This window comes from Elaeis guineensis, chromosome 2 (assembly GCF_000442705.2).
Source record: "Elaeis guineensis isolate ETL-2024a chromosome 2, EG11, whole genome shotgun sequence".
Taxonomy (NCBI): Eukaryota; Viridiplantae; Streptophyta; class Magnoliopsida; order Arecales; family Arecaceae; genus Elaeis; species Elaeis guineensis.
The window spans coordinates 119,846,646-119,867,402 of record NC_025994.2 but is presented as its reverse complement, the minus strand read 5'-3'; the positions used below and the strand labels follow the sequence as shown (position 1 = coordinate 119,867,402).

Here is a 20,757-nt window from a genome sequence, read left to right as displayed (position 1 = left end):
AGCCACAGAGTGAAAGGGCAACAGAAAGCGGGCGGCCCACCGTCCCAGCCAGGATAGGGTGGACGATGGGCGGGGAGAAGACCGAAGCGTGGCGCTCAACGATGTTGTCAGCACAGCCGGGCGTAATAAATACTAAAAGTTCATTTCTTAACCCCACCTGGCGTGTGGGTCCCACTCCTTTCCTTCCCTTCCCCGGGCCCCACGCCCCCACGTGGGTCCCATTCCATCCTCTCGCTCCTCCTCCTCCTCCTCAAAATACCCGCTCCGCCTCCCCTTTTGTCGCGGTTCACATGGTAGAGGCCATAACCAACGTGGGCATTTCGGAAACAAGGGAACAGAGACAGGCGAAGGTCCCGCCTATAAATTCTCCCCCATTCCCCATTAAAGAGTAGCTCATAGCAAGCAACGGAGTTCTCCTCGACTCCGTTCTCCCTCTCCAATAGTCCTAGGAGTCTCCCAGCTCTCCGCAAATCTCTCTACGCCATTCCCAGGATACCCCTGATCTCCTCCACAAAGTTTTCCCCTTGTTCAATTATTTTCCCGCCTACTAATTCTGTTCCTCCTCCGTTTTTATCGGAGGAGTGGAAACTGTTCTTCTAGAATTTTCTTTCTCCCGTTTTTTCTTTAATTTTTATATCACAGAAATATCGGAAAAGCGGGAGAGAAATTGAGGATGGAGGGAAGGGTCGCCGAAAAGATGGACAGAACTCTAGAAAGCCTACCGCCGGCGGGATTTCCCGGCCAGATCAGCTCCGCACTATCGGAGATTCTACTATCCGGAACCGACCCCTTGGACTCCATCTTCTCCCATCTCCCGCCGCCGGCCCTGGCAACGCCGGAAACCCTCGGCTCCGGCGTCTACCTCCGACAGACGGAGCTCCTCCGGCGGATCGCCTCCCAATCCCGGATCTATTCCGTCGCTTTCCCTTCTGCTCCCGCCTGGGCAGCGGCGGCCGCCGATCAGCATCACCGCCTATACTATGGAATGGGGCCGGCGAAGAAGAAGCTCTACCGGGGCGTCCGGCAGCGGCACTGGGGGAAGTGGGTGGCCGAGATCCGGCTCCCTCAGAACCGGAGGCGGGTCTGGCTCGGCACCTACGACTCGGCCGAGTCGGCGGCCTACGCCTACGACCGCGCCGCCTACAAGCTGCGCGGGGAGTACGCCCGCCTCAACTTCCCGGAGCTCAGGGACGGTGGCGATTGCCCCGAGAAGCTCCGCGCGCTCAGATCCGCCGTGGATTCCAAGATCCAGGCCATCTGCCAGCGGCTCGGACGGCAGAGAACATCGAAGCAGAGATCCGAGACCGAGAAGGGGAAGGCCAAAGGAAAGAGCCGGAGAGACAAGGAGCCACTGGCGGCGGCGGCGGCGGAGGGCTCGTCGGAGACAACATCAACGTCGGTATTGGAGGAGGGACGGATGACGGCGGGATGCAACGAGATGAACAACGAGTGTTCGCTGGCGGGGATGCCCTCGTTTGATCCCGAGTTAATCTGGGAAGTTCTCGCTAATTAAGTAAAAGGATGCTGCATTAGTTTTATAAAAAAATATGTAATTAGTGGATAAATGACAAGTGAGAGAGTTAATACTGAATATGTGACGTTGTAATTGAGATGCTTAAAGAGAGATCTGGAGGGATTTAGGTTTAGGTTTGGCATGTGGAGGACAACCAAAAAGAATCTACTTTAAAATGTTTGGATGGCTTTAAAAGGGGGTGGTCCCCTAGGATCGTCTTTGACCCTTCGGAGATCCAATTTGAAATCTCTCTCTCTCTCTCTCTCTATATATATATATAATGGTCCATGGAGGAGCTTTTTGATGGTCGGCTTGCCATTTAAGCTATTGGAAGAATTTACCATGGATCTGGGATGTATCTTTCACATGAAAAAAAATGATTGATCTCCTTTTATCATTTTTACTGTTGGATGGTGTTTTGCACAGTTTTCAAAACATGATGACAGTTTTATGATCTATAGAAGGAAAAAGTTGGTCATGTCTTAAAAGCTACGTAAAGCACAGTCTAATGATCACAAAATCAGTCATTCTTTCATGTAAAAGATAATCTGAACCTATTTACTATTGTGCATGCCATCTCGAACCAACCATCAAGGACCAAGAATTGTGATATTGAAATAGCAAGCTCATATTAATAGCTTCTATAGTTCTCTATGATATTTGCAATGTACAAATTTTCATCATTTGTCTTCTATGTGAATGTTTACTTAGTTTGTTCGGATTATCTATAAGCAGCGAAAAATGTAGTTGGAAACAAAGTGCGACATCTTAGCATCATTTTATTTGCCGGTCTTCCATGATAGTCATGGATTAATGCATTGTAGAAGATAATGGATTTTGCGCGGTAATGTAGATTGGTGATAAGATGTTACGAGAAATTGATTTTGTGAATGTGTGCACATTTTTTTTTCAAGGAAGGTTATATATATACCCTAGCCTTTGAGGAGATATCGGTATTGACTTTAACAAGACTACATTAACTATGATGGATAAATATCTTATGGTTATCAATTTCAATGTAGTTTAAGGTATGAAATTGGGGCTCCAATACCTCCATCTTCATCAAAAAAAACAAAAAAAGTATGGGAGGCAAAATAAAACAAATCAATTAGGACAGCAAGTGGAGGAGAAAGATCATGAAGATGCGGCAAGGAGATTACAAGTGATCAACAACTACTGCACAGCCAAGGTATTAGCTTGACGATATTTTGAATCTCCTTAGCTCCTAGCCGGAGTCCAACTTGAGCCCACTTTGGAAAGTCAAGACTGCTTGAGCATGTGATCTTACTAAAATAAGAAAGCGCTAATAAAGATGAACCATAATTAAAAAGATAGATAATGCAACATACAATAATGGTTGTAGCATTATCGATGGATATAGAGTACGAGAACAAAAAGCAAGTCTTTGTATCACATACCTTCATTTATAGTGCCAATCTGAACTGGATATTCAATGGAGGCCGTCCTAAAGAAAAAGGTATTCAAAAAAATAGAAAAGAAAAGAAAAGAAAGAAAAAAAACGCCCCTACGAGCATATATCCGCACCCATATAGATCCAGTATTCTTGTATTTCTTATTGTATAAATAAAAAATTATAAAGTCCAACTGATTACTTACCTAATCACAAATATTTTCTTTTGAGCCAGTTAGTTCAGGCTTGGAAGTCAATGAGCACTAAATGAAAACTAATTCATAGTGATAGCTCGTTATCTGTGGCAATAATTAACAATTCTCATAGAGTCAAAAGGCTTGTTCGGTGACAATCAAAATAACTCATCACAAAATGATGCTGCCATTTTAACAGCAGCTACAAAGAGCCGCCACTATTGTTCCTTGTGCCCAATAAAATTATGGACAGACTGCAAAAACCTCCCCGAAGGTGGATCGAAATTATATTTACATTCAATAATTTTCAAAATCTATATTTTGTTTTAAATATTTATTTTGACACTGCACTTAATATCATACCTTTAGATAGTTCATTAATCCTAAGAGGACCCAAATGCCATATTAAAATGAATTTATAAAATAATAAAAATAATTTTCAACAACAAATGGACTAATATGGGCTCCTAATCTATCCTAGTAATTAGAGAGACTTTTAGATTTATTACAAATTAAGTTAGTATATTTTATTTAAATTTTTCTAATTTTATATTTTCTTCTATTACTTATTAACGAAGACTGTCATGTTTCTGGACTAAATCGAGTATTATTTTTTTGCTCTAATGATGTCAAAGATGACGAACGTCTTCAAAGCTTCGACATGATGGAGAGCCGAAAGGCCGATCCTATTGTAGCGATCTTTTTCATTCGGATGCTTCTGTTGCTGGCGCATTCTGCCTCAGTGAGCATCACCATTAACTGCTTCTCTGTCGATGGGTCTAAACTGATCATATGGCAGCAATCCTTCAAGGAACACCGCTCATCAATCACCGAGGATGACAAACATGGCGAGTTGCTCGACAGAGATCTTTCCATCGATGTCAAAGATAGTGAATATCTCCTATAATTTTAGCATGATGTGCGACATGTAGGTCAACCCCACCACCTTAATCTCCTCAAGCTAGATGCTCCCATTATCGGTGTAGTCCACTTTGACAAATATTACCACCATCTCCTTCTCGATCGGTAGGTTCACACCCAATTGCCTCAACACCACCTCCATCTCTTGCCTTGTGATCCTCTCCGAAACCCTTTCCAATTGCATTCAGCTTTATTAAAAAAAACTTTCCAACCTCTAAGAGCTACAAGCCTGGAACATCTTGAAGTAACAAAGCATCAGATCAGTGAATATCAGTGGCCCCTTCGCCACCTCCCACTCCACTCTTAGCTTCTCTTTCTTCTTTTACTCCTCCCTCGCCGTCTTCACCATCGTCGTCCCTATCTCGACCTGCAGCCCGCTCCCACTATGTAGTCTCTCCACCACACCGCTCACGATATGTACATCGGCCACTCTACTAACACCACATCGTACCACACCATCTTGCACCGCATTCCTACCTCTAGCAATCAACGGTTCACCGCCAGATTGTAGCACTCCACTGTGAAGATCCCCCCACTGTCGCATACGATTGCAAAGATCCGACCACTGATCGCCTCATCCCAAAGAAGGACCATGAGGTAGACTGTCGGATAGACAACCGTGCTATGGCAGATCATGAATACGTGGTTGAGTAGCAGATAACAAGGGTCTGGAAGGCGGTGACGGCCAATAAAGGATCATCATCGGCTTTTTTGATCCTCTCAAAGACTCCTTGTTAGACTTGCACCAATGTAGAGGATGGTTTTGAGGCTGAAGAGGAGGGAGAGAGGGTGGACTAGATCGGATTTGGGAAAACGTCAGGAGCACGGGTAGCAAGCATCAAAGAGTATAATTTTTGTCATCATAAAGTAATTTTATTAGTTCATAAAATGAAATATTAGTTCCAATCATTTGGCGATGAAATCATTGATTATAATAATTCATTATGATAATTTTTTTAGTTTCATTAAATATATACTCATAAATAAAATTTTCTAAGTTTAGACTAAAACAAATTTATTAAATCGATCCAACTTGTTATTTTAAGAAGTTCTCCAGCTCAAATGCATTCAAGGGAAGGGATTACAAATTTATGTTTGCAGACATTTCTAACTACTGATTCTAATTTAGAGTATCATATCATATGCTTGAAATCCAAGAGTTTTAATTATTAACCACAGCTTATGATAGAGTTCTATCATATTATTGAGATTATATATCATATTATAGTAGATATTCAATTACATAAAATAAATATTGATAACGTCAAAATAAATAATATTGATACTTACTAAACACAAACTCAAGGCCAACAAAGCCACCTATACTAGATCATCCTACTGCACTCTATTAAAATATGTTTAAATATTTAAAAAATATATTAAAGCCAACGTAATATAAAAAATTGCATCAGTTGTGATAAATTATCTAATTAACTACTGAAAATTGAGCATTTTAACAATGATTTGTATTTTATAGATAAAGAGGTTATCTATACGATATTTAAGTCCCATATTTCTAAACAAAATTGGATCTAAAAAGTTTTAATTACTTTTCTTCTAAAAATAAAAAGTCATAATAAGTATTGTTTTAAACTTCTTTTTTGCATTTCTATAACTACTTTATCTGATAAGAGAATATGGTTTCAAGGTATAGAGGATAGATCATGTCACTCAGGAACTTAGATTTTAGATTATCGAGTAAATATCAACAACATTGTTACAAGTACTTTTATAGAATAAATTTATGCTTTTATATTAAGTTAATGATTTGTCTTAGCGGTTAAGAGGTCAAATTTGTGTTCAATTGGGCCATCTCCTTGGGGCCGTATGAACCCATATCGAACCTAGCAAAATTTAGGCCCGGTTAGATTTCCATTTTGGGCTTGGCATCACTTAATAATAGAGCCTTATCACTAATAAATATTTTTTAAAACTAATTGGGCTGGCTTGTTAAAATCACGCCATCCTAGTTGGGCCATATAAACGAATTTCGTTTGGCCTGGTACGGATTTCCGATCTGGTTTAATAATAGCAAGTCAATGGGCGCATTAGGGCCCGGTATGTGTTTCCAAGATGGCTTCAATATCACCAAACCATGGTAGAGAAATTCTTTGTACACCACCTACGATGTAGAAAATCCGATATGGAGTACGCTGTCTTATCCGATTGGATCACGTAGTTATCAATTTCTAACGTACATTTAATGCCCGCACTTCTATTTTTTCGTTCGAAATTTTAAATGATGAAAATATCTCTTCTCTTCTGAAAAAATTATGATATTCTGTGTCGATATTATGATATCCCGCATTAAAATTATAACTTCCTGTATAAAATGTCATAATTTTTTCATAGGATGTCATGAAGAGGGAAGGGCATTTTCGTCATTGAAAAATTTTATATAAATTTTTCAATAATGAAAATGCCCCTATCAAAATTATAACATCTTATGAAAAGTTATGGCATCTTATGCAGGAAATCATAATTTCAACGCAGAATGTTACAATATCGGCATAGGATGTTATAATTTTTTCACAATGAAAGGGGCATATTCGTCATTCAAAATTTCAAATGAAAAAGTAAAACTGCGGACATTAAATGGGTGTTAGAAAGTAATGGCTACATAGTTCGATCGAATAAGGCGGTGCACTCCATGTCGAATTTTCTACACTACAGATGGTGTACAAAGAATTTTGCAACAATAGAATCTCATACCAATATATAAAATATTTTTTCTTAAAAATGAATCGGTCTCGCTCATTAAAAACAGGCCATCCTGGTGGGCCGAGTCGGTTCTGAACCTTTTGGTTTGAGGGTTTAGAGATATCTAATTCACACAGGAAGTGACGGGCAGTGGAGATTGGAGCAGAGTTGTCGTCTTTGATGCAAGATACATGGTTGAGTTGTCAGATGCCACCATGATAATTGGGTTTAGTAATATTGAGAGGGAGATGGATAACCCACATATACATTCTCAGAATTTTTTTGTCACTGCATATATAGAGTTCATATTAGCGTGCAACTTCAAAATGGACCATGTCATGCCCTAATCCGGCGGCCCAAATCTGACACATGATAGACGGCTGCACATCCCTAAGGTTTCACTCCACAGGACATGCATAGCTATGCCTTACATATCCTATGGGGTGAAATCCCATGAATACGCAGTCGTCTGTGCCGTGTCTAGCTTGAGATGTCAAAGATCAAGCATGCATCGCATAAAAATAATATTTAGCAAATCAAAAGCCCCACGAACCGGATTTGATCATTAAGAATAATTGGTTTGAGAATGCCAGTGTGGGCTTAAGTAATTGCAACCAACATGCTCTTGATATGTCCCAGACCTGCCATTTAATTCATCAACTTTAGCTAAAACTTAGACCCCAAACCAATTATGGTCTGATCTGATTTGGGCTATTGGCAGCACTAATTACCAAGTTCAGATCGTATCTTTGGCATGAAAGAATGATCAATCTTTTTTCATATGTCAACGGTTGGATTATACATTGCACGTATTGCAAAGCACTCCAACGGTTCTCATCATGGGCATTGCGCAATCTAACGTGTGCCGCTAGAGAAGATGCATCATTGTTCTCAAGTTGGGGTTGTATCTTTGGGATGAAAGAATGATTGGTCCTTTTTTTTCATTCAACTGTTGGATTAGGCATTGCACATATTGCGAAGCACTCCAACTGTACTCTCCACGGCCATTGCACAATCTAATATGTGCCATTAAGGAAGGTGAATCATTGTTTCACACGAAAGATACAACCCAAACCCCTAATTACCTATTACTGTCTGTTATTAGAAAACTTGCTTATAGTCCCACATCGACAGCCCAAAGTTTCTAATTAGGCTTGTAAAACACAGAAAGACAGACTGAATTTTCTGCCCCAAGGAGTAGGCAGAAGGGTCTCCTGCGACCCTAATTTTGGCCCCGGTGTTCTGTCGCGTTGGGGTTGGCCATTTTGATGCTGCTTGTTGGCTTCGCTTGCGTTTTGGTTTTACCCTTCCCATTAACAAAATAACACTGGAGTAGTGAAATGCAGACTTTTTTTTTCTTTTCCCTTTTTCTTTTTAAAGTTTTGTTCCAAGTTTTATCTTGCAGGATGTAAATAAATGTTGTTATAATCTCTGGAACGATCATAGACTAAAATCAGGCTTTTGTAGAAGGTCCATCTCTTGTACATACTAGAATATTACTAGTAAGATGTCATCTATGGCATGGGAGTTGGAATTGGAATTGAAGAATCACTTAATCAGCTAGGAAGATCGTACATCAGACAGCCCCCCTGATTTTTTATCCTTTTTTAGATGAATGAGACACTTCCCCATATTTTATTGACAAAAAAATTAAATACAAGTTTGTAGATAGGTACAAAGGTAGCCTGAGAAGAATAATGTTCAGGGTCTGTTCTTTTTAGGATAAAAGATTTACCTAGAAATCTGTATTTTTCTGGATAAGTATTTTCAAATAATATTTATTTAAAAAAATAATTTATTCATATTTTTTTATGCATTGAAAAATAACTTGAGAATCTATTATCTATGTTCTTTTTTATTACTAATTTCTTAGATAAGTTATTAAAATCTATCCATATTTTTCATAATATTCTTTATTATATAAATATTATTATATATAATAATATAATATAATATAATATAATAATATTATTATAATATATTATAAGATATTATAATAATATTGTATATTATTATATATAACAATATAGTATAATATATTACAATACTATTAGTATACATTATTATATATAAAATATATTATATTATTATATTCTTATTATAATATATTATAATAGTATATTATCTTATATTATAATAATTTAATATAACATTATAATAAATATTCTATATTATATTACAATATAGTATATTAAAATATATTATATTATAATAATATATTATTATATTATATTATAATTATAAGGTTAAGAGTATCTTAAGAATGAATTAAAAAGATTATTTTTTTGGTTGATAAAAAAATTATTTAACCACCTCCTAGGTGAATAAGATTTTTTTTATTTGATGGATAAATGCTAACTTATCTATTTTAAAAAAATATGAGAATATGGATAAATTGGTCAATAAAAAAATTGTTCAATTTTCTTATGATATTTATTCATAAAAGAACAGACCCTTAAGTTAAGCTACAAAATCAAAAAGAGAAATTAGCTCTAAAATTAAGAAGTAATCTGCAACAAAGAAGATAAGAGAGTCAACAGGATTTTATGTCGACCAACCTCATTGATCGAGGATATATTGCCCCAGAGCTGGTAGTTAGAAATAAGGCGGCAAATGGATCAGATTGATCCGTGATCCATCCCAATCTGATCCAGTTGATCTGATCCGAACCCATTTAAAAGACCCATGGAGCTGAATCGGGTTCAAAAATTAGATCCGTTCTCTTTTTCAGGTCAGATCTGGATTTTTTGAATTTGGATCTAACCCGATCCAATCCGTGAAGATTTTTGGATTAATTTGGATCTTAAGATACATGATCCGATCCGATACGACCCGATCTGGATCCAAATATAGGATCTGAACGCAGTTAGAGTGACTCACCCAAATAGAGGTTTGGGCTTGGGTCAAAATTTTTCAAACCTTTCGATCTTCCCCATCTGATTTTCAAACTAAAAATCTTCAAAACTAAAAGTTTTTCAAATCCTTCAGTTCTTTTATTCTGATTGTTATAACATCTATGATAATCCGAAGAGGAAAAATTGGATGGATTCCTGATAATTTAAATGAAGGGCATCTCGATTACTTTTTCTGACTTTTTGCTGGACTCAGTTTTTAAACTTTCTGATTTATGTTTATTGTACCATGAGGTACAAAAGCAAGAAGGTTTCTTGAATTCCAATTCGTTTTGTTGACTTTAAGAAATTTCAGAGCATACTCTAATGTGCATAGATGTTGTGTCATCAACAGTATATGCAATTTTATTTTTAATCATTTACAAGTATTCCTGTTGTATAATGCCTTAGATTAAAACAATTATATTACTATATAAAATTTATTTTTTTTTACTTTTCTTCTTTTGTGTGGACTTCTGGAATCTTGATTCTTTTCAAAAATTGCTTGTTTTCCTCTGCTATCCAATATAATTAATTATTAAAAATTACAATTAAAGTATTGGAGGAAAAAAAAGAAAAGAGGCATTTCTTAGTTGTTATCTAGTATTAGTATTCACTGATAGTAGGTTTCAAATAAATTAAATCCGTAATTCGATCCGATTCAAACCGGATCCGAACAGGACCTGCATTTTATGGATTGATGCCGAATTATATATGGACCCGACTCGATCCAAATGATCCAATAGGTCAATAAATTCGGCTATGGATCCGATCCGATTTTTTATCGGATATGGTATGGATCCAATATCAAAATTCAATCAAAAAATCAGATCAGGTCGGGATCACTCAAGATCCGATTCGATCCGACCCATTTGCAGGCCTATCTAGAAATGAAGAATTTCGTGAAGAATTGATGTCGGTGAAGAGTTGTTCCTGAGGAACACTTGCGGAGTTTTGTTCGTACCCTACCTGCTAATTAAATGTCATTAAGAGTTAATACCAAGTTTTCTCAGAGACTCTTCGATTTTCTTCATTCTCCAACTTGTCGAAAGCGCTTGTAAGTGAGGTAAGTGACCTTTCAACTTCAGATATGATTTCGAGGATGTTGAGATAGTTCTTGTTAAGGGGCACTTGATGAAGAGGTATATTGCATACGCCACACTCGAACTGCATAATGGACAGACTGAGCTAATTATCCAGTCTTTTTTCGGGAGAATTTCTCCTAGTTCTTGGTCAAGGGAAGATTGAATTGTATTTTCTTTGACCAGACGTACAATATTTTTGTGTACAATTTCCTACCTTTAATTTCAAAGTAGGTGCTTTAATTTTGAAAGTGCTGCAGAGTTGGTTCCTGTACCTGCGTTCAGCACCCCACACATCCTTTCCTGTGACAGTCTATCAATGCTATGTCGCACAATAAATTGGTTCGGTGAGCATTTTGACCTGCTATTCCATACGAGTCTCTCTCTCTCTCTCTCTCTCTCTCTTTTATAGCACCAATTTGGCTTAGAGCTTAAGTCACCTCCCCTTGATTGATGAAGCCCACATCTCAAGGAGTACTACACCTGAGTTTCTCTCATTGAACCATTTTCATGGTCCAATGCAGCATTAACTGCTATAATTGTTTTTTCTTTTGGTAACATTGCACATTATTATATATTGAGATATCTGCTATGCATGTGGATAAAAGAACAAATTACATCAAAATATTGTTTTTTTCAGAAATACATATTTGCATTAGTTAGGTGGCCTCATTTAATGACATACTTAAACACGGTACCAATTAAAAGGAAGTAAACCAAAAAATTAAAAGGAACTACCACCGATGCACCATGCAGGCTGAGCGACTTCTTGAGTGGTTTCTTTTTGAGTTATTTTAGCGTTTTCGTATCCTAATACACTACGTGCAACCGATGCTGCACCGAACAACCAAGTTGCCACGTCAGCATTGCAGCTACTCCCCGCCTGCCACGTCTCCCTCATTGGCACCCACGTGTACAGAACTGCACCCCCCTCCCCTCTGAAACAGCCGTGCTTCTCTTGAGCTCCTTTACGTACTTCAAATCAAGAGGAAAGAAAAAGAAGAGTCCCATGGTGGTAAGCGGGTCCGGCTCTTCTTCGAGCTTCTCCCCTTCGCATGGAGCCATAGGCATGACGAGAATCCCGGACAGCACCACGCCCGCAGACTTGCCGGCATCAAAACCCGCCTCCCAAGAGGAATCTCGAACCAAGCTCTCCACCTCTTCCTCTTGTCCCTTATCCCATTGGCGAAAATACCCCTCTTCGTCACTGTTTTCATCTTATAGATACAAGGCTATTCCGGTCTATCTATCCGATTCTTTAACCGTACGTGCCCACCCGTCAACCCCGACCCCCGGACACGTGCTCAGATTCTTTCCCCATCTTTTCTCTGTATATATATTTGTCCCCAACCTCTCAGATCTGACTTCCTCCCCCTCCCCCTCCCCCTCCCCTCTTATAGTTTATAACAGTTTATCCATCAGAGAAGTTGAGAGAGGGGCGAGAGAGAGAGAGAGAGCAGTTGCAATAAAAATTTAGAACCTTTCCAACCACTGCTTGTTATTGCTTGGCCTACCAAGCTTCTCCGAACCAGGTAGGTATCTTAATGAGTCACTTGTTCACTTCTCCCAGCAGCGTTTGCTTCCACGAGACCGATATATTTAATCTTTTCTTGCAAACTTCCCCAGGGATTTGCTACACCTGCCAGGACTTTTTTTTTGTCTTTTTGGGGGGGTACAAACACCTGCCTGGACTTTGGCTTCATTTTTATCATGTGAGTTATTTCCTAGGTGGATCATTCCACCCGATTCGATTCCGTCTTCAGTTTTCCTCCTCTCTTACGACTCCATTGTTTTTTTCAAACTATTGCTCGATTTACCGAGTCTATATATGTGTATACACACACACACACATACATGGACGCATAGACACATACGTGAAAAACTAAGATGGCTGAGACGCTTTCGTTTGGCCGAGTTTTCTTCTTGGTGGATACTCTGCATCTCCTTCTCTTGCGTTTCGCGTGTAAGGTTGGAGTGGGCGGAGATCGCAAAGCAGAGGGCTGGTTTCTTCTTTAGGGATCGACCCCCTCTTCGCATCACGACAATATACGGACACTTGTCGTACCTCTCGTTTTACTCTTTTTAAAGCCTCGCTGTCCGATATGGTTCTTCGAGTTACCACACTGCCCCTATTTGGGGAACTTTTTTGCGGAAGCTAGATCTGCCATCCATGTTAACAGGCTTGTGTGATGGACGGCAGATTCAGTTTTCTCATGGAACATTATGCGGGAGGTTGCGCAGGGTTTTGAGGGCATATGTGGTAATTTCGTAATCGCGGCATTTTCGTGGTTTCTCAGGAAAAAAATACTACTTCTTCGGAAAATCTTTGCTATTTAAGGGACATGGGCTCGCGAGAGGGAGGGAGGGGAAGGAAGACGAATCCCCCTAACTATATTTGGTTATTTGTTTGATTTTAGATCGCCCTCAAACGCTCGGAGATCCCTCAAATAACCAAAGTGAAGAAAGGAAGAGGACTCCACGGCGGCGGCCGTGGCGATCATGCCATGCGCGGCGGCGGCGATCATCCACGGCGGGTCATCGGCGGCGTCGGCGGTGGCCAAGGACCACCTCCACGGCCGCCAGGACGGGATCCGGCGGTCGTTGTCCGGCACTGACCTCGTCGGGGTGCGGCGGTCGCGGTCGGAGCCCCTGCTCCGGTGCTCCCTCAGCATCCCCCGCCCAGCCACCGCCGCCTCTGCGCCGGCGAAGCTCAAGACTAGCCGCTCGGTCGGCCTGTTCTCCTTCATCCCCAACTCGATTCGATCGTTTCTGTTCAATTCGGAGGAGGCGCATGGGGGGATGAGATTTGTGGATCCGGAGGAGAGCAGCGAGGAGGAGGTGGGATCGGAGACGGAGAAGCGGTCGAATTGGGTGGAGAGGATCTGGGAGCTGAGAAGCCGCTGGCGGGATCGGAAGCCTAAAGCAGACGAGGAGGACGCCAGCGACGGCGGTGGCGAGGAGAGCGACGAGTTCTGCCGGGTGAGTTACGACTCGGGAGAGGAGGCGGAACGGGAGGAGGAGCGGAGCGAGTGGGATCGGGAGTCGTTCGAGCGGCTCTTGGCCCCGGTCTCGTGGACGGACGCCAAGCTCTTCTCCCAGCTGGCGTTTCTCTGTAACATGGCCTATGTGATACCGGAGATCAAGGTTAGTTTATTTCCTCCTCTCATCACAGCCGTTCCTTTTCCCATCGCTTTCACATGATCTAATCAAATAGTTGGTTCCGTTGTCGCCCATGCCCTCCCTCGAACCATCCAATGAAGAATGGTTTTTCTCCCTCCTTTTACGACTTTAATTAATTAAACTATAACTTTTAGTCTCATGCAAAGAACCTGGTGGGGTGGGGGATCTGGTAGTTGGCGAGAATATGTAGGGTAGTTACAGAGCCCAGCAAGAATGATACATAGAATTTTATGCGGGTCCCGCATCGGATTGAGTGGCCGTTGAGAACTTTGTATGTTGCCTCGAGTCAAATTGTTCGATTGTAGGCGTAGGTTGAGTTGAGTTTATTATTTTTATTATTATCATTTTCTACCATGATTACAAAATTCCTACTGGCTTCAACCCTAGTCTTTTTGACTCAAATATTTATGCTTGGAATAGAATGTATGTGGCAGTCACTTCTTGTCCAACACAAGGCTTGGACGTCCACATCAAATATATATAGTCATAGAACATAGACTAGGATTTGTTTTTGACTTCTAATGTGTATGTCAATAATACCTTCACTTCTTTGCCACATTCTTTTTTATCATAGTAGTGCAGTAAATGATCTATCAGCACGCCACTCCGCTCACCATGCAGATCTAGTGGTTGGTACAGATCATAGCCTAGTCAGTGGTATTAGTTGGCTCTAATTTTTTACTTGACTAATCATCAATTTTCATATCAAATCTGTGAACTAAATAATTTTTAATATTTTTCTTTCTATTAGTATAATAAAAAAATAATTTTATAGTGATCATTATTTATTATCATATGAAGCTATAAACAATAACAATATTATTTATATACGTTGTTTCATAAAAGATAAATCTTGCCGATTATGGTAAGATTTATCTTTGTGATACAATGATCATCTAATTAATAACAAAGTAGTCAAAAAGTAATTTTATTTAAATATTTATATTAATAATTCATCATTTACTATGAAGTTTGGGATATATCTATTTTTTCAATTCAATTTTGCTGTGAATGTATATTTTAATTTTTAAAATTATTTTATATATTTTAATTTTAATTTTTAAAATAATATAATTTTTATGTGTAAATAAGTTGAGCTGTTTGTAAGTTATTCAAGCTTGACCCCGATTCAATAATTATTAAACTCGAGTAGAGCTCAACTAGTTGGAATAAATTTTCAAGCCAAGCTCTGATTGTTAGATATTCAGCTTAAAAATTTTTAATATATTTTAGTTCATATATTTTTTTAATAAGAATTCGAACTCAAATATGGTTTGATCGGTATAAGAACATGATGGGTATTAGCCTCCACTTGTGGAGGAGAGAGAAAGAGAGAGCTGGAGAGAGGTGTGCAGCATGAAGCCACCTCCGTCCGCCATGCCGACTCCACGATCAAGGCCGGACACTATCATCATCGTGGAGCATATGAAAAAGGGTTTTTCACGTAATTAATCTTATATTTTTATAATTATAGGCAGAGGATCTGAGGAAGTACTATGATCTTCGATACGTCACTTCCTCGTTGGAGAAGAAATCGGAGGCAGCAATCAAGGCCCGGCTCGAGAGCGACTCAACCCGTCCTCCGCCTGGACCGACCGGGCCGTGCCCCCGATCGGACTCGGAAACCCAGCGGAGGCCCCTGATCCGGCCCTCCGTGGCTTACGAGATCGCCGCGTCGGCCGCGTCCTACATCCACTCCCGCGCCAGGGGCCTCCTGTCCCTCGGCGGGGAACCCGGGTCTACCAACGGCATGGAGAGACTCGGTGAAAGGCCGGAGGAGGCGGTGTCGCCGCAGGAGACTCTGGGCCAGGAGACAACCGGAGAAGGGCTGGAGGAGGCGCAATCGCTGAAGGGGAGTCCCGGTCGGATGTACAAATCCAATGTGGCCGCTTTTGTGGCCAGGTCGACGATGACGGCGGTGGTGGCGGCGGAGGATGAGGCGCGGCAGGAAGCGGCGAAGGATCTCCGGTCGCTCCATTCCTCGCCGTGCGAGTGGTTCGTGTGCGACGATCCCAGCACGGGCACTCGCTGCTTTGTCATCCAGGTCGGCTGAATCCGACAATTACCCCTGACCTTCTCATGTATTACATTGTTGCCTCCGTCCTTCCTAATTCTGCTACCAACTGTTCGACGAAATGGCAGGGTTCGGATTCGCTGGCTTCCTGGCAAGCCAACCTGTTCTTCGAGCCCACCAAATTTGAGGTAAGCTCACCGTGAGTTTTCAACTGCACATTTTTCTCTCCGCTTTTTCTTTTTTTTTTTTCGGACCTTCGATTTGTCTTTATCTTCTTTCTTCTTTTTCCACACACTTGCAAAGGACGTGCTAAATAATATTAATATATTATATAATTACAATGGGTTTTAAATGCCGACTGTTCTTTATAAATGGATGTTGCATGGTGAAATTAACAACCCTTATTTACGTTTTTAGTATTCATTTTATATAATCATTTTTTTTTAATCAAGATCTTTATGTCAACATCGGCAAAAATGTTCATATGAACAGTGATTTGGAAATAAAAGTTTTAACTCTTTTAATCACTATCCGTTGTTTTTCACTTTGTCTTTTGTTTACGCTCATTATAACAATCAATATCTTATTATCAGCTCAGGCTAAATCGAGCAAATGATGGTCATTGCTTCTTTTATAATTATGGAGAAAAACAGTGTACAGTAGGTCCGTTATTAGATTCTATGTCGTTATGTTTCGAAAGTTACCTAACCTAATCTGGGGCATCTGAGAAGGAGACGGAGGTGCTCGTACATCGAGGGATCTATGAAGCGGCGAAGGGAATATACGAGCAGTTCATGCCAGAGATCGAGGTCCACCTGCAGCGTTGGGGGGACATGGCAAAGCTTCGATTCACGGGGCATTCTCTCGGAGGGAGCCTCTCGCTCCTCGTCCACCTCATGCTCTTGTCTCGGGGCGCCGTCAAGCCCTCCACCCTCCTCCCCGTGGTGACCTTCGGCTCCCCGTCCGTGTTCTGCCGGGGGAAGCGGGTGCTGGAAGGGCTGGGGCTGGACGAGGGGCAGGTGCACTCCGTGATGATGCACCGGGACATCGTGCCCCGCGCCTTTTCTTGCGGCTACCCAAACCACGTCGCCCAGGTCTTGAAGCGCCTTAATAAAGCATTCCGGTCTCACCCTTGTCTCAATAATGAGGTCAGTCGTCTTTCCAGCTTTCATTTCTTCTATGATACATGGATCTGAATCTGAAGCCTCTGATCCAACGATGCGGACTAACTTGCCATTTCTGGAGCTGGGTCCTACAATTATTTTATCCATTTATTATTTTCAAAGGGTGCAATTTGAATTAATTGGTTCAAATTAGAATTCTATGGAACACCAAAATTTTCAACCCAAATGCAATGAAACTATGGCTAGGTTAGATTAGTTGGGTTAGCTTGGTCCGAAAGGGGTAGTGTTGGCAAAATCTGACTCTGACCTGCCATCCCATAAAAAACCCACCATAAGTTAATGGGTTTGGACAGGGAATAGGGTTGATTCAGTTGACCCAATATGAATCAAATTATAAATCGGTGGGTTTAAATTTAGCCTCTAGATCTAATGAGACACATGGGGCCGTCAAATTGTCTCCTAGAACTAACACGATCAATGGTTTCTAGGTTTTTAATATGGCTCCATTAGCTTACGAAAGGTTCTGGTGAGTGATAGATAGGATGTACCATGAAATTTTAGGATATGGGATTGTATTTTAGCTAATTTTACCCTTAATTAGTTCATGACTGACATATACCCTAAGTTTCTAAGATTTTGTAATTATGATGATATATTTGAAGTTCAATTATTTTATTATTTGTTTATCTTCGACTAACATGTTTGCTTTATTTTTTAGTTATATGTATGATTAAAACAAGTGAAGATTCAAATGGTTTAGTGTGTGCCAGTCTGAGTTATATAAGGATTTATTGTTTTTAACCCAATTATAAATGAATTGGGTATGGATGTAGAGTTTTTCTAATATGAACAAGGTTTGAACCAATGAAACCTAACCTGACATGGTCCTTTGGGGTGGAACTTGGGTGAGCTCAATCTGAACCCACTCGTCCAATTGGGTTGAGTTGAAGCTCAACCCAACAAAATATATAGATAAATAACTTTTATATTTTCATATACATAAATTATATTTTTACATAAAAATATATAACTGTATTTTTGAAATTTTTGAATGAGTGAGACCTCAATTCAATAAGTATTAGTTCAATAAAAATGTTTCAAACCTTTCCCCATCTTAAAATTCATATCCAATCCAATTTTACTAATAAATATAGCAAAACCCAACCCAACCAAATTGCAAGTGTATCCCTAGAAAGGGGTAAAAGTACAATTTGGTTGGGAGATTTGTAGTAGACGTACAAGTTTGATTTAGCATAGGTAAGGTGGGTGTCCAGCAAATAACAAATACTAATATTCATTGGATCCAAATGTTAATGTCCGCATTTGGATTTACATCAAAATATGTGCAAAGCGTAGCTTCAGATATGCAGGTCATGTGCATCACATGCAATCTGCAATACATATATATATATATATATATATATATATATATATATATGTTTCTCCATGTAGATCCAAGGAGCCTAGTTGTGTAAGATCATCAGTTCTTTTGGATGGAGATCTTGTTGGTATGATAAATCTTCTGAAGGGCATCCTATTGAGAAAAATATGATCTTAACCACATGCAAACAGTGGCGGTTGAAGAAAATAGGATAACATAGTTTTTCATTTTTTTTTTTTTTTTATAACAGGCGGAGGAGCAGTTAATCCCTAGATTTGACATGCTCTATTAATACCATAAATAATATATAATATCAATATAGTAATATGATTAAAAATTTATTATAATAAAATATATCATAAATAATATATAATATCAATATAATATAATATATAATATTGATATAATATATTAATGGTATACTGATATATCAAATTTTTTTGCTAGATCAAGGAGTATTTTTATCTTGAAATTTTAGCTTAAGATCACTAGACTCAAATGATCTTATTACTTTCATCCGCATCATCTTTTGATCTTAGGATGATCATTGTATATCAAATGTCTTATAAAAATGTTAACTCCAAAGATTAGGAATTAGTTGCTCTATCTATCAGCTTGCTCTACTTCAAAACTCGCACTTTGTGGGAGATGCCCGCCACACAATAAGATATTCCGGAACCACTGGGGGCTTGTAATTTGGATTAGGTTCAATTCGCAACAACATAGGTTAAGTTATATAGTTTGGCTTTTCGTAAATTAATTCCATGGTCATCATTTTAATTCCAGAAAGTCCTATATTCTCCGCTGGGCCAGACGTACATCCTCCAACCCGACGACAAAAGCTCTCCTCCTCACCCTCTCCTACCCCCAGGAGCAGCTCTCTACATCTTGGACGGAAAGAAGGCGGCCGAACGGGGGGAAACGAAGAAAGCGACGGTGGCCGGCGCCCTTAGAGCCTTCCTCAACTCTCCACACCCCCTGGAGACGCTGAGCGACCCAGCCGCCTACGGCTCCGACGGCACCATCCTCCGCGACCACGACTCCAGCAACTACCTCAAGGCCATGAACGGGCTGGTGCGGGAGCACACCAAGTCAGTGGTCCGGCGGACGCGGCGGCAGCGTTTCTACCAATTGTGGCCCCTCCTCGCCACCCCCACAAACAGGCTAACGGGAGGCCACCATTCGAGAATGGAGAAGTCGGAGCCGGTCAATCAGGAGGTCCTAACTACTAGTGTCTGAGGACTAGGGCAGTGGATCTCTTCGTACCATCCTTTGTGAAAAGTAATAGATTCTGATCCTTTAGTTTTGTACATCGAGGTGGTCTTTTTTCTTTTGTACTTTCCGTCCTGTTGATTAATTCATACCAGCGTCTGTAAATTTACTCCTGTCAAAATGTTAATCTATGGATGGTGAAGGAAAATCTCAGCATCAGACCATTAACTCAAGTGGGTGCAACTGTGGCGAGTCTGGTCCGGTTTTGGTTGGGTCAAGTTAGCTATACCCTACCCTTCTGGGTAGGGTAAAGCTAGATCTACAGCATATACAAACATGATCCACCAAATCTGCCAACTAAAGCTGGAAATGGGCCAGATTGGGATGGGTCGGCCCACCCTTCTACTTGGGCCCAACTGAAATGTTTTTCCAGTTTCGTGCCGGACTTGAGCTTAAAAGTGTTTGGAAATCCCAAATCAGAGCTTGGTGGCAACCCGATTGAGCTTTCTCTTTGGAAGAAGTGGAAGGATCGGAGGAAAAACAAGTGGAAGGGCCCCCATCCTCCATCGTTGCACTCATGCTGCACATCACTAGTGGCCTCATTAGCACTGTCACCACCATGAAACCTAGTACCCGTAGCTATCATTGATGCAACCACCTCTTCTCCTATACCCCACTCCACCACCTATCTTTGGCAAGATTAACGGTGAGAAATCGGGTACCCTACCTTTAAGGTGTGAGAGGTGAGGGCTAGAGCTAGAGGTGGAGATAGAAATGGGCCTTGGTGAAGAAATAAATAAATCAATATATATATATATATATATATATAGAGAGAGAGAGAGAGAGAGAGAGAGAGAGAGAGAGAGAGGTATAATGATTAACGAGGGAAGCATAAGGATTAGGTTTAGGGTTTGGTGGCATGATGGAGTCAGGGATAAAAGAGAGGAGAGATTTGGGGGAAAGGTGGATGGGATTTGGAGAGGAGGAGAAAGCGGTGGTGGAGTGGAGAGTCTTGGAAAATTGATAGGATTCTGGGTGGTAGGGTTTTGAAGTGGGAAGGATGGCAAGAGAAGGGAGTCGGGGGCTTGTTCGGGCTTGGGCTCCATATTGGGCTTGGTATGGGCTCAGATTTGT

The 20,757-nt window shown here is 40.5% G+C and overlaps 2 protein-coding genes across 4 annotated transcripts; both read left to right on the top strand.

Annotated features, from left to right (window-relative positions):
• Nucleotides 1–306: 306 nt before the first annotated feature.
• Nucleotides 307–1,762, top strand: LOC105039334 (ethylene-responsive transcription factor ERF061). Its single transcript, XM_010915465.4, has one exon. The coding sequence runs from the start codon at nt 674–676 to the stop codon at nt 1,511–1,513; it is 840 nt and encodes a 279-aa protein (XP_010913767.1). The 5' UTR covers nt 307–673; the 3' UTR covers nt 1,514–1,762.
• A 10,341-nt stretch (nt 1,763–12,103) lies between these two features.
• LOC105039341 (phospholipase A1 PLIP1, chloroplastic) lies at nt 12,104–19,856 on the top strand. 3 transcript variants are annotated; one of them, XM_010915492.4, is made up of 6 exons: nt 12,104–12,244; nt 13,130–13,856; nt 15,367–15,936; nt 16,035–16,094; nt 16,638–17,054; nt 19,198–19,856. In XM_010915492.4, the coding sequence occupies exons 2-6, from the start codon at nt 13,212–13,214 to the stop codon at nt 19,648–19,650; spliced, it is 2,145 nt and encodes a 714-aa protein (XP_010913794.1). In that variant the 5' UTR covers nt 12,104–12,244; nt 13,130–13,211; the 3' UTR covers nt 19,651–19,856. The 3 variants fall into 3 exon arrangements, with proteins under 3 accessions (XP_010913794.1, XP_010913787.1, XP_010913778.1); XM_010915485.4 differs by lacking the exon at nt 12,104–12,244 and adding an exon at nt 12,328–12,424; XM_010915476.4 differs by lacking the exon at nt 12,104–12,244 and having other exon boundaries at nt 12,459–13,856.
• Nucleotides 19,857–20,757: the final 901 nt, after the last annotated feature.

Bases quoted from the DNA above. Each gene is read 5' to 3' on its own strand.
- LOC105039334 (XM_010915465.4), top strand. From the start codon at position 674: ATGGAGGGAAGGGTCGCCGAAAAGATGGACAGAACTCTAGAAAGCCTA.
- LOC105039341 (XM_010915492.4), top strand. From the start codon at position 13,212: ATGCCATGCGCGGCGGCGGCGATCATCCACGGCGGGTCATCGGCGGCG. The intron at 15,937-16,034 runs GTCGGCTGAATC...ACGAAATGGCAG, and splicing joins CTCGCTGCTTTGTCATCCAG to GGTTCGGATTCGCTGGCTTC. The intron at 16,095-16,637 runs GTAAGCTCACCG...GCATCTGAGAAG, and splicing joins TCGAGCCCACCAAATTTGAG to GAGACGGAGGTGCTCGTACA.